Here is a 16,168-nt window from a genome sequence, read left to right as displayed (position 1 = left end):
CGGCGAACGGGATGGAGGAGAGGGCAGAGCTTCGACAGAAAGACAATGCAGGGAGAGGGAGAGAGCTTATGCAGAGAATGCTTGTAGGTGTGTGTCCTAATGCAGTGGTATGGCTAGCCTATTTATAGGCCAACCACCATGCAGGGTCAACCAGCCATTGAAGGCTCATCATGGCAAAAACGTAACCGACGTCGGTTACAGGCGTGTGGCTGTAATGTGCCACCCGTGTGTGGAGCGTGTGGATTTCTCACGTGGCAACCGTGACTGTGCCTCGCTTGACGACGTGTCAAGCCACTTGGATTGCTGACTCGGCGGTGGTCCAAAAAGAATAGTTTGGGCCAAGCACCAAGCCCAAAGACCACCCAAAGACCAATTGCCAAGATCCAAGTCCAAGTCCAAGATCAAGATCGAGATCGAGATCGGGCTCGGGCCCGAGGCCCGCGGCCGCGACCGCGAGCACGTGCACGGGCTCGGGCTCGGGCGGGCGGGCGGCGGCGGCGGCGCGCGCGTGTGCGCGCGTGTGGGCTCTTTCACCCATCTTGGTCCACTATAATTATTAAGTAACATAAAGTCACTTAATTTATACACATTAAAGATGTGTTAATCCTCCAATGTGGGATAATTAACACTAGTTAATTATTCCCTAAGCTCCATCTCCAAGCTTTAATTAAAAGCTAATTATGCCCAACTTTAATCCACTATTTCTCACTCACCGGAAATCGGATTTGAGAAAGTGAATATACTACATTTACCTACGTAAAATGTAGATCGACGCTATGTCATTTAATTTCACAAAATTAAATGTCTCGTCACATTTATTATTTGGTCAAAATCCATTGACCGGGCATATTTAATCCATGATTTTTTACAGTTTTGGTATCCCACACTGAATTCACCAGTAAGCAAACAAAAGAGGAATTGTGTCTTCAAGCAACAACAAAAGATTTGGCTCAATTATGGCATCGCAGATATGGTCATCTTAGCTATAAAGACCTCAAAACTTTGCAACTCAAGGAAATGGTGAGAGGTTTGCCTAAGTTCTCTGAGTCCAGCGATGTATGTGTTGATTGCTTGAAGGCAAAACAACATCGAGATTCAATTCCCAAGATGAGCACATGGAGAGCCTCCCAGAAGCTGGAACTTGTTCATGCAGACTTATGTGGACCAATCTCCCCGATCTCCAACAGTCACAAAAGGTATCTGATTTTCTTCACAAACGATTTCAGTAGAAAAGCATGGGTGAATTTCTTGGATGAAAAATCAGATGCATTTGCTGCTTTTAAACTCTTTAAAAATTCTGTGGAGAAAGAGTCTGGTTTGTCCATTAAGTGCTTTAGGACAGATCGTGGCGGGGAATTCACTTCAAGAGAATTCAATGATTATTGCAAAATGAACGGAATAAAGAGGAAACTAACCAATGCCTATACTCCGCAACAGAATGGCGTTGCAGAGAGGAAAAATCGGATAGTAATGAACATGGTGAGATGTTTATTATCTGAAAAAGGTGTTCCAAAGAGCTTCTGGCCTTAGGCTGTGAATTGGACCATCTATGTATTGAACAAGAGCCCCACACTATCAGTAAAAGATGTGACTCCAGAGGAAGCTTGGAGTAGAGTTAAACCATCTGTAGAGCATTTCAGAATTTTTGGAAGTATTGCACATGCCCATGTTCCTGACACTCGAAGGACAAAACTTGAAGACAAGAGTTACAGTTGTGTTCTATTGGGAGTAAGTGACGAATCAAAAGGTTATAAACTTTATGATCCGGTATCAAGAAATGTGGTGATAAGCCGTGATGTTGTATTCGAGGAGGAGAAGAAGTGGGACTGGGATAAGAGTTATGAAGATCTAATCCTACTGGACTTGGAATGTGGAAATGAGGATGAGAAAAATGTCTCTTTCGGGTCTGGAAGAGAAGACACAGAAACTGATGATGAAGTACTCCCAAGTCCTATAAGTGCAGCTCCATAATTGAGTGCAGGAGCTTCTCCAGAATCGTGTGCAGAAGCCTCTCCAGATTCGTCTAGTTTGGAAGCAGACATGAATCGCAGAGTTCCGGCATGGATGAGGGACTATGAAACTGGTAATAATCTTGGCTTCTTTGATGAAGATATTAATGTCAATATGACTCTCTTTGTTAGTGTAGATCTTATCATTTATGATGAAGCAGTAAAGGCTGATAAATGGAGATAAGCCATGGATTCAGAGATGGAATCAATTGAGAAGAATGGAACGTGGTCTCTGACAGAGTTGCCAAGAGGAGCTAAAAGCATTGGGCTCAAATGGATATACAAAACGAAGCTGAACGAACTTGGAGAGGTTGAGAAGTATAAAGCTCGCTTAGTTGCAAAGGGTATGCTCAAGAATATGGAGTTGACTATGAGAAGGTGTTTGTACCAGTTGCTAGAATGAATACAGTTCGAATGATTCTTGCTTTTGCTGCACAAAAGGGCTGGAATATTTATCAATTTGATGTTAAGTCAGCATTCCTCCATGGAAAGTTGACATATGATGTCTATGTTGAACAATCAAGGGGCTATGAAGTAAGAGATGAAATCCATAAGGTTTATAAGCTCAACAAGGCACTGTATGGACTCAAACAAGCATCTAGAGCTTGGTTCAGTCGGATTGAGTCATATTTCCTAAGAGAAGGTTTCAAAAAATGTGATAGTGAACAGACACTCTTCATCAAAACCAACGAGCAAGGTAAACGTTTGATTATTAGCTTGTACGTTGATGATTTAATTTATACCGGAGATGATGAAGCTATGATCAACGAGTTCAGAGATTCAATGATGAATGAATTTGATATGTCGGATTTGGGGAAAATGAGGTATTTCCTCGGTATTGAAGTGGTGCAGTTTGGTGAAGGGGTCTTTATAAGCTAAAGGAAGTATGCTATGGAGATTTTGAAAAGATTTGGAATGGAGAACAACAATGAAGTTCAGAATCCCATCACTCCAGTGTCCAAGATATTCAAAGATGAAAATGGTGTGGAGGTTGATAGCACCTATTATAAACAATTGGTGGGAAGCTTGATGTATCTGACAACCACTAAACCAGACATAATGTTTGTTGTCAGTCTGATCAGTAGGTACATATCAAAGCCAACATAACTTCATCTCATGGCAGCCAAGAGGATTTTGCGGTATATACAAGGAACGACTGCATTTGGGATCCTTTACAGGAAGAGAGAGAATAAGGAGTTGATTGGCTTTACTGACAGTGATTGAAGGGTGTTTGGAGGATAGAAAGAGCATGTCGGGTTATGCCTTTGTTCTGAGCTCTGGAGCAGTTGCTTGGTCTTCGCGTAAGTAGCCAATTATTACTCTTAGCACAACAGAGGCTGAATTTGTACCTGCTGCAGCGTGCTCATGTCAGGCTGTGTGGATGAAGTGAATTTTGAAGGAACTAGGTTATGAAGGCATTGAAGGAACTACCATATTCTGTGACAACAGTTCAACGATCAAGTTGTCCAAGAACCCTGTGATGCATGGTAGAAGCAAACACATAGATGTTTGTTTTCACTTTCTACGGGAGTTGGCTAGAGAAGGAGTCGTGCAGTTGAAGCATTGTGGAACACAGGAGCAGATGGCTGATGTGTTAACTAACCACTTAAGTTAGAATCTTTTCTGAAGTTAAGGGATCAGTTGGGAGTGTGCAATGCACCATCAGTAAACTAGTTGCTTTGACAATCTAGTTTAAGGGAGGGAATGTTAGGGTTTAAAGTTTGTTATTCAGTTAATAAGTGTCATAGTCTTTAGGATAGTGTGGTAGATTTGAATTATTGTTAATTTGTTACAATGTTTATAGCTATAACGTGGACTGTATTTCAATTTTGTTTTCTTTGTAAAGCTATTATAAATAGCTCCTTGCATCTTCAATAAAAGTAGTTCATTCCCTCAAATTTATACTATCTTGTGAGATTCATTATTCCTATAGAAATTATCATCGAGCAAAACTTTGTGGGATAAAATTTGCTAGCGATGAGAGTTCTAAGCAAGTGTGAGGACATGGGTGGAGAGTAAGCTCTGGGGAAGAGCTTTCCGGTGAGAGTGGTCGGAGAGTTTACGCAGTGAGACTGAGCCATTGTTGTCTCTCTCTCTACGTTTTCTCGCCGTTTTTTTATTTTTTAGAATAAATTTAATAATTCATCTTTTTCTGCTTTATAATGGGCTTAGGTTGGGATAAAAGCCCAAATATAAAAGGCCCATCCTTGATAGTAAGTTGAATATAGAATCTCATGATCAATGTTGGGATTGGAACTTATCATATTCTTCATTAGAAAAGACAAAATAAAACTTTACAATGTATCAAAGAAACAAAACTCTATAGAAAAATGAACAAATTTATTTATAATCACTCTGTTTGCAATAGAAGTTCTATTTTATTATTTTGATTCATCTGTCATATTGAACTAACACTCCCCAAGTTTTCAACTCACCTTTCTTAAAGTCTATCAAAAAAAAGTGAAATTCTTATTCGCAGATAAATAATAATATGAAATAAAATTCACACTTTGCAAAAAATTTCAACTCACATTTCTTAAACTTCGTCATGGAAAAAAGTAGGATTCCTATCTGTGGACAAATGGAGTATAATATCAACATGAGCAAAGCATAAATCTAGATGAGCCCCTAGTTTAAAAAAGCAGAAATTACGAGTCTGTTGATACAATTAAAAATGAATTTTATAAAAAAGTAGAAAATCTAGAATAATCACAAAAACCAAGTGGTTTTCTATAGAAAATGCAAACTTCATGAAGAAAGTACACGTTTTTGTTAGAATATTGTCGGTCTTATGTTCTGAAACACATTCTCATACGAGAAATTTCGGAATATGGGTTTAAATTCGCTGACCTTTCGAGATAAGGGATTCAATTCGCTTACCTTTCGAAATATGGGTCCTATACATGCAAATTTTTCGGAATAAGGGTTTTACACCTTTTTATATTTATTATCTTCATTTTTTTTTATTATTTGTCTTTCAATAATTATAGATTTACTAAACTATCATTTAACCCATCTTTCAAAAATTTCATTTTACCTCCCTCCAAACAATTTGCGCACGCCGCCTCCGCCTCCACCCTCCACTTCGTCGCTGTCTCTTCATCAGCACTAGAGCCCAGAGAGGAAGATGATTTTTGATTCAAATCAAGTTACAATCACCAGTTTTCAGCGACACCCGAGGGCCTCAAATATTGTTTTATATATGTTTGCTTACAGGAATGGACACATAGCTGCTCTGATTCAAATATATTCATCTGATCTCTCTCCACAATTTCACCCAACTCTCTCGTTTTCAAGCTTTATAAACATGTTGGAAAAATTGATCTTTGCAGTGTTTCCACTATCGCCTATCGAAAGAATCAGTGCCCTCTACTAATGCAGGATTGAAGTTGCACAGTGGCGTCAGGAAACAACCACGGAATTTATGCATGACTAACAGCTGAATTAGGGTTTATTAATCCAAAATTAAGGTTTCGTAATCCAAAAATTGGGGTTCAGTAATCCACATTTAGGGATTAGCAGTTATATGACAAAAATAGCTAAGAGTGGAGCGCAAATCGCTTGGAGGGAGGTAATATGAAATTTTTGAGAGATGAGTTAAATGATAGTTTAGTAAATCTATAATTATTGGAAGGGAAATAATAAGAAAAATGAAGAGAATAAATATAAAAAGGTGTAAAACCCTTATTCCGAAAAATTCGCATGTCTCGGACCCATATTTCGAAAGGTAAGCGAATTGAATCCCTTATCTCGAAAGGTCAGCGAATTTAAACCCATATTCCGAAATTTCTCTTCTCATACTCGCATACCTAAAAAATCATTTAGTAAACTGTTGAATCGCCTTATTGAACCGTCAAATAACTGTGTAGATTAATAAGACGATTTTGATTCAAACCGAGATGGCCGATTTCAGTTCGGAAACCGTAATCGATGGTTCGGTCCAATCACAATTGACCATCTACATGAACCAATTGAAAAATAGGCAACCGGGCCGAAATGACCCGGCACAGCAACCCACATTATCACGGGTACGGGTAGAGAATTAACTGCAGTTGTCAGAAAAGTCACCAACTCCAACCCCCTGGTTTACTTCTACCTTCATTTCTCTTTAATGTCGAAACCCTAATTCCACTCCTCATCTCTTCTTCTGCTTCGCGCGAACTCACTCTTCGACATGAGCTGCGCCTCAAATCAGCCGCGATTATGTCGGTTTACATGCTTGCAATTAGTTCACCAGCTCTAATTTGTTGGATTTTGCTTTTTGATTGCCGTTGATTCAATTCTGAGATAGCGAAAGCTTGATGGAATTCAAGCTCACAGTCCACGCACAGGCTCTCAAGCTGCTGATTTTTTGCCTATTGCTTCCGCTCAGAGCTTCCAACTCGGTCGGTATACTCGCTGATTTTCGCGATTCAGCTTATTATGCGTTTAGCTTGTTTGCTCACTTTGTTATTGCTTTATGTTTCTGTTTTCGCAGGGTATCAACGAGTCCGTTGCGGCCACTGTTATAGAGCCTTCTTCAAATCAAACTGAAAGCAGAGGTTAGTCGTTTCTTTCTACTAGGATTGGATCGTTTAATTTAGATTGTATGCTATCTGAAAGAAGAGCTAGTTAGTATTTATTTCCGATTGTGTGATTGAGAAGCAGATCATTTCGTTTTTTTGGAATACTCATGTAATAGTAGTTTAGCTAGCTGCATTGGTAAAAAAGTAGGAGTTGAAATGTTACAGACTTCTATTGTTTTTTGTCTGTGTTCTTGTCTTTTTTGTTTTTTTTTTAAATTTTTTACTTTTATTTCAATGATCTCACTCTCACGTTTCACTTGGTAAATGTTATCTGGATGGTTTTCAGCGCTATGCCTGCCTGGTTGGAGTATCAACCTAAGCAGGACTAAGTGTGTTAGATACAATGCAAGCAATGAATCGTGGGATGAATCTGAGAAGAAATGCACTTCTTACGGTGGGCATCTAGCAGCTGCTACATCATTGCAAGAACTAAATGAGCTTCAGCAGTTGTGTAATGACAGCTCCAGTGGTTGCTGGATTGGCGGGAGATTCATCAGTGGAGGTTGGAAATGGTCTGATAATACATCATACTTAAATTCATCTATCATGCCAACCCAGTTTGATTGCACCAATCAGTCTTGCTTGAGCAGCAATGTATCCAGTCTGTGCACATTGGTCATGAATAATGGAAGTGCATTGCTCATGGCTCAAGGATGCAATGGACTGCATGCATCCCTGTGCATGCTCGATTCGGGTACGTGATTCTTTGATAACTATCTGTCCTTTTGGCTAGCTCTTTTAACACTTATCTTGAAAATTATCTAGAAGTATCAACAACTAACATTTGAACCAATTTTCATTTTCAGAAAATAAATGTCGGGGAATGCATTGCCACGAGGAATATCTTATCATTCTTGCTGTTGTGAGCGGTCTGATCTTTTTCACTACCCTGGCTGTTGTATTATGGCTTCTTGTATATCGACGTAATAAAAGGCGCAAAAGATCTCGCAAACTGTCCAATCCGGCAGAATTGGCATTAGTTACGCCTCCATGGAAAGTGTTTACGCGTGAGGAGCTCAAATCAATTACAAAGAACTTCAGTGAAGGGAACCGTCTGCTTGGTGATGCAAAAACAGGTGGAACATATAGTGGACTTCTACCTGATGGCTCAAGGGTAGCAGTGAAAAGGTTAAAAAGATCAAGTTTTCAGAGGAAAAAGGAGTTTTATTCTGAAATAGGACGGGTTGCTAGACTGCATCATCCAAACCTTGTGGCTATTAAAGGATGCTGTTATGGTCATGGTGATCGTTATATTGTGTATGAGTTCATTGCGAATGGACCTTTAGATAGATGGTTGCACCAGGTTCCCAGAGGTGGGAGGACATTGGATTGGGCAATGCGAATGAAGGTTGCTACGGATCTTGCTCAAGGAATAGCGTAAGTGAAAACTTGTGCTCCTGCAATTTAAACTTTTATTTATTATTGAATAAATTATTTTCTGTTACTTAATAGGTTCCTCCATGACAAGGTGAAGCCACAGGTGGTGCATAGGGACATCCGTGCAAGTAATGTTCTTCTCGATGAAGACTTCGGTGCCCATCTCATGGGAGTTGGTCTCTCAAAGTTTGTTCCATGGGAGGTGATGCACGAGAGGAGAGTCATGGCTGGTGGCACTCACGGATACCTTGCTCCAGAGTTCGTCTACAGAAACGAGCTCACAACAAAGAGCGATGTATACAGCTTTGGGGTACTCCTGCTCGAGATCGTCAGTGGACGCAGGCCTGCACAAGCTGTTGATTCTGTAGGTTGGCAAAGCATCTTCGAGTGGGCCACACCGCTAGTGCAATCCCATCGCTATCTGGAGCTTTTGGATCCCGTGGTAACATCATCTTCTACATCCGTAATACCAGAGGCCGGAACTATCCAGAAAGTTGTGGATCTTGTATATTCTTGCACTCAACATGTACCATCGATGCGCCCTAGGATGTCCCACGTTGTCCATCAGCTACAGCAGTTGGCGCAGCTACCTTCTTTGAAATAAGTTTGGCTACAGCAGTTGGCGTAGCTACCTTGTTTGAAGTAAAGCTCAATCCTCTTATATATGAAGTTGCTTCACATAGTTTTAGAACAATATAGGAACTTTGCGCTGATATTATTATATATATATATATATATATATATATATATATATTGTACTCTTTAACTTTGGTAGCTAGAGTTGATTCAAGACGTTTAAGCTGATTTATGTATTATGATAGACGATGGTTTCGTTTCCTTTTGGCCCAAGTTTTTTTCTTGAAATATCATATACGTATGCTCTCCTTATCATTTTTGACGTACTATAAAATTAATGAATTAGTGTGAAGTTTTATCGTATTCGTGTCTTTATCAAATTTATTGAATAAGAGCATCATAATTTTAGGTTGGTAATGATTTATTATCATTAAGAAGATGAACAAATGCATTTTTCATTTTTATTTTATGAAATTAAGTTAGTTAACTACAAATGCAGTTTTCATCTTTATTTCATGAAGTTAACTATCATTAACCATTTCGTCTCTACGAACAAATAATCACATTTGGATGATTCTAATAATACATGAATAATTTATTTATTTACATAAGACTCTAGAAACTCGAGGAGTGCCATTCCGGCAGCCCAAACATCATCGTTCAACACATGCTCCGCCGGAGAATGACTAACGCCGCCGCGGCAACGCACAAACAACATCGCAACCTATCAAAACAACCACCAAACAAATCATCAAACAACGAATGCAAAATCACACATACATCTGAAAATTAATAACTAAACAGGTCATAAATCATCACCTTCGTAAGATGAGACATGGCCATTGCATCATGCCCTGCTCCGCTCATCAACACGGGCATGTCGAATGACTCGTTGCCACTCAACGTCCCGACAGCAGCATAGGCCGTGGACCTGAGCTTCGAGCTCAACTCAGCGTCGCACGCCACTGCATCAGCATCATGCTGAAATTATCCAAAACTCCAAATGAGCAACAAAATTGCTTTTAGGCATACAAGTATGAAAAAGATTGGGGGGGGGGGGGGGGAATGGAACCTTCCGTTCAACGAGACACAAAACCGAACGCTTGTCACATATTTCGTGAATTCTGTTGGAAAACTCGTATATAATTGCTTCTCTTCCTAGATCGTCCATCGCCCGTATGTCAACTGTGAAGGTCACCTGTCTTGAATGAACAAAGACTGTAACTCTTAAACTCATGCCAATGGCTGTAGCAGTGGAAACAGCAAAGTTTCAGCTCGTTGTCGACTTGCCTGGCCGGGAATCACGTTGCTTGCGCTTGGCCAGGTTGAGATTTCGCCAACTGTACAAACGAGTGATCCTGCTAGCAATTGTGCTGCTGATGATGCACACTGACCGTCGTAGGATAGAAAGCTCTCGGGTTGATTACAGAGACTCTCAAGCAATACAATCAGTTCAGCAGCTCCAGCCATAGGATCCCGTCTCATTTTCATAGGGACCGTGCCAGCATGCCCTTGTGTACCTTTTACCGTCACCTGCAAATCATGAAGACTACATATAAAAAGGATATCAGACGAATAACATGCTTTTGTAAAGGCCACGTTACCTTCAACCGTGTCTGACCTGCAATGCCTTTCACCAAACCAAGAGGAAGGCCAACATTCTCAAGAACCGGTCCCTGTTCAATATGAACCTACAAAGCAGAAGATATATTAGGTACATGTCTACATAGATGGACTCTTGAATCCCGCTTGCTCTCGATTGTATACCTCAACATAGCCATAGACAGATTCCGGGTCGTACTTGAGTTGCAAGAGATTCTCCTCAGAGATATCAATGGAGTTCATTTTCAAAGCACCTTGCACTGTTACACCACTGGAAGTGTCATATATGGTCAGACGATTCTGAGATTCTATCAAACTTAACTTCTTCGGTTAGTAATACTGACCTTTTATCGTGCACTTGCAGCGTTGAAACGGGTAATACACCAGCAATGGCTGCACTTCCTAAGAAGGTAGATTGAAACCTAACTCCCTCCTCATCACTAAATGCAATAACCTGAAAAAGCAATGATAAAAAAAACAACCAACACCTCATCACTACCATAGCCTAAATGCTTAGAAATCCCAATCCAACATAAATCTTGCTACCTCCACGGGTCGTTTAAGGTTTCCAAGCATTCCTCTGATTTTCAACACTTTTAACGCAGACAGTGCAGTGATAATTCCCAGCGCTCCATCGAACACTCCAGCATCAATTACTGTATCCTACATGAGATAAAACAATCTACTCTACTCAAAACAATCATCAAATATACACTATCAAAGAGTGTCAAGTGCAAAGTTGCTTCACCGAATGAGAGCCGATTAACAGAGCTTTCTCTCTCGGATTTAGCCCTGAATGCCGACCATGCACGTTCCCCATTTGGTCCACCCACCTAGAGAAAGGAAATACAAATATCAACAAAGTACTTTGAGACATGGAGAAAAATCCGAACAAGAATGTTTCTGGCTGCTTACGTCTCCAATCCCGCATCCTCCATCCATCTCCTAATAAGGTTTCCTGCTCTTACAGAAGCTGCAGACTGAAAAGTCCTCTCAAGAAAATCTTCCGAATCACTCACCTGCAACGCCAAAATCCACCAGCTACACCGTTACTCAATTCTATATCCAAGCATGATGCTCTTATTCACTGAAAGACGCGCAGTCGACAGATCCTCAAGCTAACTCAAGATGCAATTTACTGACCATATATCAAGGAAAAACATAATGTTGCCATACCACATTTCAACTTTTTTCACTCCATGAACATTCTTGTTCACTTGCTCATGTAAGAAAGTTCAAATTCGTACCTTCCCGAGCTCAAAAAGTCTTGCCACTGCCTCATCTTTTAGTATTTCCGAATGCAAAAGTTTCTTCTCTTCTGCATATTCAACAACACACAATAATTGTTCCAAAATATCTCAAATGACTACAACTTTACTCAAGGGAAACGCTCTGAACTCAGATTATCAAGTGCAAACTGAATTGCATCCATGCATCATCGATATCAAAATAATTGAAATTCAACATCACCATTTTCAAACACATCAAATTATTAGTACTTTTTTTTTCTGAAAACGACCATGGCCTTAAAAAACTAACTTAGATTTCATGACTTCTTCAAGCTCAATAACTAGCAGCGATACTAACAAACAGAATGATAGTGACAACAAATAAATGAATATTTCCATCAACAGGAGTTGGTACAAATATATGAATCTAGTTTCAAAGCTCAAACTCTATCTCAATTAATTCACAATCTCCAGCTCTCAGCTCACAATCACAGATGCTCCGATTCACAAAATACGAATTAAAATAAATCAAATTAACAAGCTACCGATCAACAATCACTAGAACTCATTTCTATCGAAGAAGGCGTCGATTACGATTTACGAATCAGAAACGATGAGCGAAGAAGAAGCAAAAAAATGAATACCGGAGAATCCGTTTGCAGAGGCAGATAGTAAAAGGAGGAAGAGAGAGAGGGAAAGATGCGGAACCGACGGCATTGGGGAAGAGGATTCGAAGCAGAAAATTTAAACACGGAAATGGAAATGGAAAATGGATTCAATCCGAATAAAAAGGTGGTGGAATTGTGAGGTCATGACGATATTGGCTGCTTGGCTTTCCGCCTCGTGACTGTATGTTTCTGTTGGGGAAAGTGGGGCCCACTTGATACTCAGCCCCACAATTTTTTTTACGCTTTATATCATTCAATAATAATTTCCCTCGAGATTCGTATTTATTTTTATATATAATTAATACATCAAAATTACTAATATAACCTTATTTTGATTATACAAAATTCGATTATTTGTTACCACTCTCTGCTAATGTTGATGAATAGTGAGAAAGCATATATTATTGTGATGTACTATCTATATTAGTAATAGTAATTCTTTAATTCAATTGATAATTTCCATTTAGTCAAACTTGAGAGGTCAAAATGGTCTTTTACGCTTCAGTATGAGAGATTCGTCAGAATCGTACAATGAATAAATAAAGCGATATGCAGCGGGCCCCACTCTTCTCATGATCTCAATTCTCATGCAAATGTGGAATTTGTTTAATTTAACTAGGAGTAATATGGAATTCGGCATTTTCATTAAAAAAATACTCTATGGAAATCATTGTCAGTGTCACACCACTAATTATTAATCCATTATTGTATTTTTATATCATTCATGATTCCTAGGTGTAAGCCAACCCTCAAATAGCACTAGCCATATGCCTCAACTATTAACCATGGTATGTCAATAAAAATATTCAAATTCATGGAGTTTGGAATTCATTAATAACCCCTTTAACTTAATAATCATGATTTCCATTATTGTAACCAGTGAGATTTTTTCCAAATTACGTAAATGATAATGTTACCAATTTTTCATAGTATAACAAATCTTAATCCCCAACTCATAGTATGAAACCATAGAAAACTCAACTCATCAATATATAAGACTTCGAAGATGAATTCGAAGAAATGTTTAGTAGTGCTACCGTGGATAAAATCCATTTTCTATTTATTTCTTTATTGATTTGACCAAATACAGCCAAAATACAATTTTGTTTTCCATGCCTTTGGGACAAGGCATTTCCAATTGTAACACTCCAAAGTCCAACCCCATCTAATATACATTTATAATTAAATAAATACAAATAAAAGTAAAATAGTTGCTTCATATCATATAAATTCATGAACCAATACTCATGAGTGACACACAGAAAAAGAAAAAAACATTAATGTAGATTTAACTATTTTTGTAATTTTTTGGGCATCTATATTCAGCAAAAGATAATATTAACACTCTTTTAATAATTTACATAAATTTATAATGAAGAGATATAGATTTATCATCCAATATGATATAGTGAGGCTCTATTAATATGACCAAACACAATGAACAAATGCATTTTGGTTCCGATGCATTGAGATGAGACATATTTTTACTACATTATAGTAAATACAACACAAATACATTTGGCATATATTCTTATAATAAACAAATACACGTAAAAATAAAAATGATGATGTCTTGAATGCCAACTGTGACACGACCTTTAAATTTTTAATGTACTTTACAATAAAATAACAATACTATTTACAGATACATTTCCAAATAAATTCTAATCTCTCTCTTTGAGAGGAAGGCCCAGTTTAAAAGTAAAAGTCATGATGCTCCAAGAAAACAAAAATAATGCATAAAGCCCACAATGGTATGGGCTATAGGCCCATAATTTCAAGATTTAATGCAGCTAATTAAATAAATCACTGATACTAATTTATTAGTGTGCTATAGTAGTCCAAATGCTACTATGCCTATAAATATAATATACTCTAGGATATATATGGAACATAAAATCATGGATTTTGATATATTTCATTTTCTTGACCGGCCTAATTCACCTGTAATCAGTTTTTACACACACAACATTTTTCTTATTTTGACTACATTTATTCTAATTTTTTCTTATCACATTTTTTTCAAAAATTGCCCTACAAAAACAAACTGAACTATATCCTTCAAGTTACCATTGGCGTATCCAACATAGAACAAGGAGTACAATTGTACCCCAAAATAAGATACTAATAATATGTATTGAGATAAATTTGTTAAAAAGTCTCTCCGGTCCAGTGGTTCTGCTACTCATTTTCATAGCTCAGGTTCCAGGTTTGAAACCCCTTGGTTCATATTTTGATTTCTTTACCTTTCTTGTTTTATTTTATGCTACATATTTCTTCACCTTTCTTGCTTTGATTTATTATAACATATAAAAGCTCTGCGTATATCATATTACTTATTCAATTGTTTTTTGTTTTAATTTTGTTGATACAATGTGTTTACTTATTTCATGTTTTATTTTATTCAGAGAATTAAAAATTTTACAGCCTTTTACTTCTTTTTCTATCTTTTTTATTACTAGAATAATGAATTTACTTTTTTTGTTTACTATTATTTAAACAATTGAAAAAATAGATATATTATCTTTTTTATTAGTTAAAACAATTGAAAAAATAAATTTATATACTTCTTGATCAAATTTTCAAATAATCAAAAAATTTACTTTAAACCTAATTTATGATTTTATCTATTTTGCAGAAATTATGTGCACATCTATATAAAACATTTACAACTAATAAAATATCTATAATTTTTAAAAAGTAATTGACATTTTTCTTAAATTATTTATATCCACAATGTTCAGTTCTAAAAACTTTTAATCTATTATTTTTTTTAAAATTTACTCAAATAAATTATGTCAAAAAAATTTATTTCCAAACTATATAATTTATGTCTATATGCGACATTTGTATTTAAGAGAACAAAAAGGATTGTTAACTTCTATAACTATTTTTCGTACCCCCGAATAAAAAATCCTAGATCCGGCACTGCAAGTTACAACATAAAAATAAGAAGGTAAAAGATTCGTGTGTGAGTTGATCTAGTGGTAATATGCTAATGTTTGATATCAAAGATTTCATATTTAGGTCCATTGTATCACGATCTTTAATTTTATAGTATTAATTTGCCTATATAAAAAAATCACTTCCATCACAAAAGTTGACATACGTTATATTGCAACGGCATTAAACACTTAAAATTGCCCACATTAAGTTTGTTTCATTGCATAATAAACTCTTCTGACCTAAATATAGTTTGGTTCCCTTTAATTAAATAGAATGACTGCGCCAGATTTACAATTAATCACTATTTAAATCTTGCATGCAACAAATAAAATACTATATTATATTTTATATTTGAAAAAAACATCATCAATATTTTCTATTTTTAACACGATGAATATTGGTATATGGAAATTCAAACTTTTTTATTTATGTATTCCTTTCGGTTTTATGATCTAAATATATCCCAATTGGCTATAAATTCGTTGGAGGCGGTTGATGAGTTAAAAAATACTCAACTAACATATATAAAGCCATTAATTACCCCTCTACACTTTATATTTTCACCTGCCACTTAAACATTTTATTCCCCCAATTCCATAAAGCAAGAAATAAATGAGAAATATAAAACATATTGTGGTGAATAATGCATCGAATCGTTGCGTTAGGACATCTAACTTCCTAATATAGTATGACCATTTCTCATATTGTGATGTCAAGTAAAATGACCAATTCAAATCACAACAAAACTATAGTTCAAAACTTCAAATCAATTTAACGAAATTCGACTTCTTATTTCAAATCAATTTAATGGTAACAATGTGTCTTAAAGTCTTTTACTCCCATCTTATTTCAAAGTACAATTAATAGTAATTTCTAAGATAAGTTCTAATGTAAACAAGCAAGAGAAACTTGAACTAGAAGCCAATTGAAACTAGAAAGTAAAGAATCACCAAACCAACAATTATGGTGGGCTTGATGACTCAACAATCTTTGAGAAATGAGGAAGTACTCGATTAATTGTTGAAGTAATATTAATTTTCCTTTGGAATACACATACCTTACATACATGTCAAACTTTGCTAGGACCACTTAATTACTTTAATTTACCAAGAAAACTAGTAAGCCACTTTTATTTTACCATCTCATTTATTAGTCTAATAACTTTGCTGACTGACGCAGTTTAAGACTATATAGTT

At 36.9% G+C, this 16,168-nt stretch overlaps 2 protein-coding genes across 2 annotated transcripts; one reads left to right on the top strand and one right to left on the bottom strand.

Annotated features, from left to right (window-relative positions):
• Nucleotides 1-6,058: 6,058 nt before the first annotated feature.
• On the top strand, nt 6,059-8,839 carry LOC121777283 (C-type lectin receptor-like tyrosine-protein kinase At1g52310). The gene is made up of 5 exons (XM_042174478.1): nt 6,059-6,394; nt 6,487-6,550; nt 6,861-7,268; nt 7,381-7,951; nt 8,027-8,839. Exons 1-5 carry the CDS (start codon nt 6,311-6,313, stop codon nt 8,553-8,555), a joined length of 1,656 nt encoding a protein of 551 aa, XP_042030412.1. The 5' UTR covers nt 6,059-6,310; the 3' UTR covers nt 8,556-8,839.
• A 171-nt stretch (nt 8,840-9,010) lies between these two features.
• On the bottom strand, nt 9,011-12,146 carry LOC121776001 (allantoate deiminase 2-like). Its single transcript, XM_042173120.1, has 12 exons — nt 12,003-12,146; nt 11,377-11,447; nt 11,045-11,148; nt 10,878-10,962; nt 10,676-10,792; nt 10,474-10,583; nt 10,295-10,400; nt 10,132-10,218; nt 9,818-10,060; nt 9,600-9,725; nt 9,347-9,508; nt 9,011-9,251 (listed from the first exon to the last, which is right to left on the bottom strand). The coding sequence occupies exons 1-12, from the start codon at nt 12,073-12,075 to the stop codon at nt 9,123-9,125; spliced, it is 1,413 nt and encodes a 470-aa protein (XP_042029054.1). The 5' UTR covers nt 12,076-12,146; the 3' UTR covers nt 9,011-9,122.
• Nucleotides 12,147-16,168: the final 4,022 nt, after the last annotated feature.

This window comes from Salvia splendens, chromosome 18 (assembly GCF_004379255.2).
Source record: "Salvia splendens isolate huo1 chromosome 18, SspV2, whole genome shotgun sequence".
NCBI classification, from domain to species: domain Eukaryota; kingdom Viridiplantae; phylum Streptophyta; class Magnoliopsida; order Lamiales; family Lamiaceae; genus Salvia; species Salvia splendens.
Note: the sequence above shows the minus strand (reverse complement) of the source record. Positions and strands in the feature narration are given on the sequence as shown.

Bases quoted from the DNA above. Each gene is read 5' to 3' on its own strand.
- LOC121777283 (XM_042174478.1), top strand. From the start codon at position 6,311: ATGGAATTCAAGCTCACAGTCCACGCACAGGCTCTCAAGCTGCTGATT. The intron at 7,269-7,380 runs GTACGTGATTCT...TTTCATTTTCAG, and splicing joins CCTGTGCATGCTCGATTCGG to AAAATAAATGTCGGGGAATG. The intron at 7,952-8,026 runs GTAAGTGAAAAC...GTTACTTAATAG, and splicing joins GATCTTGCTCAAGGAATAGC to GTTCCTCCATGACAAGGTGA.
- LOC121776001 (XM_042173120.1), bottom strand. From the start codon at position 12,075: ATGCCGTCGGTTCCGCATCTTTCCCTCTCTCTCTTCCTCCTTTTACTA. The intron at 10,963-11,044 runs GTAAGCAGCCAG...TCCTTTCTCTAG, and splicing joins GAGGATGCGGGATTGGAGAC to GTGGGTGGACCAAATGGGGA. The intron at 10,061-10,131 runs GTAACGTGGCCT...CATGATTTGCAG, and splicing joins CAGGTCAGACACGGTTGAAG to GTGACGGTAAAAGGTACACA.